The 1,227-nt window shown below is 40.1% G+C and overlaps 1 protein-coding gene across 1 annotated transcript; it reads left to right on the forward strand.

Annotated features, from left to right (window-relative positions):
• Nucleotides 1-244: 244 nt before the first annotated feature.
• Nucleotides 245-593, forward strand: CBG24998 (the record flags this gene model as incomplete). Its single annotated transcript, XM_002648602.2, has 3 exons — nt 245-256; nt 298-465; nt 513-593. The coding sequence occupies 3 exons, from the start codon at nt 245-247 to the stop codon at nt 591-593; spliced, it is 261 nt and encodes an 86-aa protein (XP_002648648.2).
• Nucleotides 594-1,227: the final 634 nt, after the last annotated feature.

Genomic DNA, 1,227 nt, shown 5'->3' on the forward strand with positions numbered 1-1,227 from the left:
TTGTAAAAAAGAAATCCGGCCACTCAACACTTTTAAAAAATAAAAAATGTCACGCAAAAAGTGAAAAAATCGCGTAAAAATTGAAAAATTGAGTGGCACCCCTCAACTCATATAGCGCCTTTTTTTCTTTGATACAGTTGAAAACTTCCAAGGTTTTCCCTTTTTTTTCAACTCTAACTATTTTCGTGACCTATACGTAGTTTTTCATTGAAATTTTGAGAACATTCTGACTTTGTTTGGGTTTATGACCCTTTCCGTGACTGAACTCTTTGCTTTATACCAAACACAAATTTTCAGAAAATCGCTATTCGAAACCCATACGGTCTTCCAAAAACGTTCCGTATCACAACATCTCATCCGGAAATTGTGAAAATCACCGATCAATTGATGTCGGTTCCCCCAATGGGTAAACTTCCGTGTGAGATGTTCTTTGTCAGAAATTCCCATCATCATCAGAATATTGAAGTAGGTCTTATTTCTATTTGAAATCTAAAGAATTCTCCGTTTTTCAGACACTTCTCTACATTTCGGATGCTGAGACGTATGTTCAGGAAGAAGCATATTCCCTGACTTTAGACTTTGAAGCTTCATAGATCTCAAAATTTTTCAAATAGTTTTTTTATAATTTGTCATATTTCTATTCCGGTTTGTACTGTACTCAAAAAAATCGAATGAAAGCGAATAAAAAATTCTTTATTGTATGACTCTTTTGGCTCGAAATGAAATGACGACTCAACCGCTTGAAGGCTCGACTCAAACCCGCTGATGCTCGATTTTTGAAAGATGCTCGTGTTTTGAATAAATGAAAAAGAATAACAATGTGAATGTGAAAAGTGAAAAAGAAGAAGAAAGAAGTGAAGAATCAGCAAGATGCAGTGTCTCGCTTTTACTTCTTTCCGTAGCTGTTTTGGGCGTGTCCGGTGCCTCCGGAGTATCCACCGGTACCGGCAGAGTAGCTGGCTCCTGGAGCATTGGATGGGTTGTGTGATGGGGCAGAAGCGTAGTTCTCCTGAAATGAGGAAGTTCTAGAATTGTTCTTTCAACTAGAGTAGTAGCCAATTACCTTTGGAGCGTTTCTGTCTGGGCATGGGCAGTAAGCGGCATAGTCTCCGATCTTTCCATCGACTCCCGGCTTTCCTTCCTCTCCTGGTGGTCCACCTGGTCCTTGGAATCCGTTGATTCCGTCTGGTCCTGGGGCTCCTGGTGCTCCAACTGGTCCATCCTTTC

The sequence above is a fragment of the Caenorhabditis briggsae genome, assembly GCF_000004555.2.
Source record: "Caenorhabditis briggsae AF16 supercontig from assembly CB4, cb25.NA_323, whole genome shotgun sequence".
NCBI lineage: Eukaryota > Metazoa > Nematoda > Chromadorea > Rhabditida > Rhabditidae > Caenorhabditis > Caenorhabditis briggsae.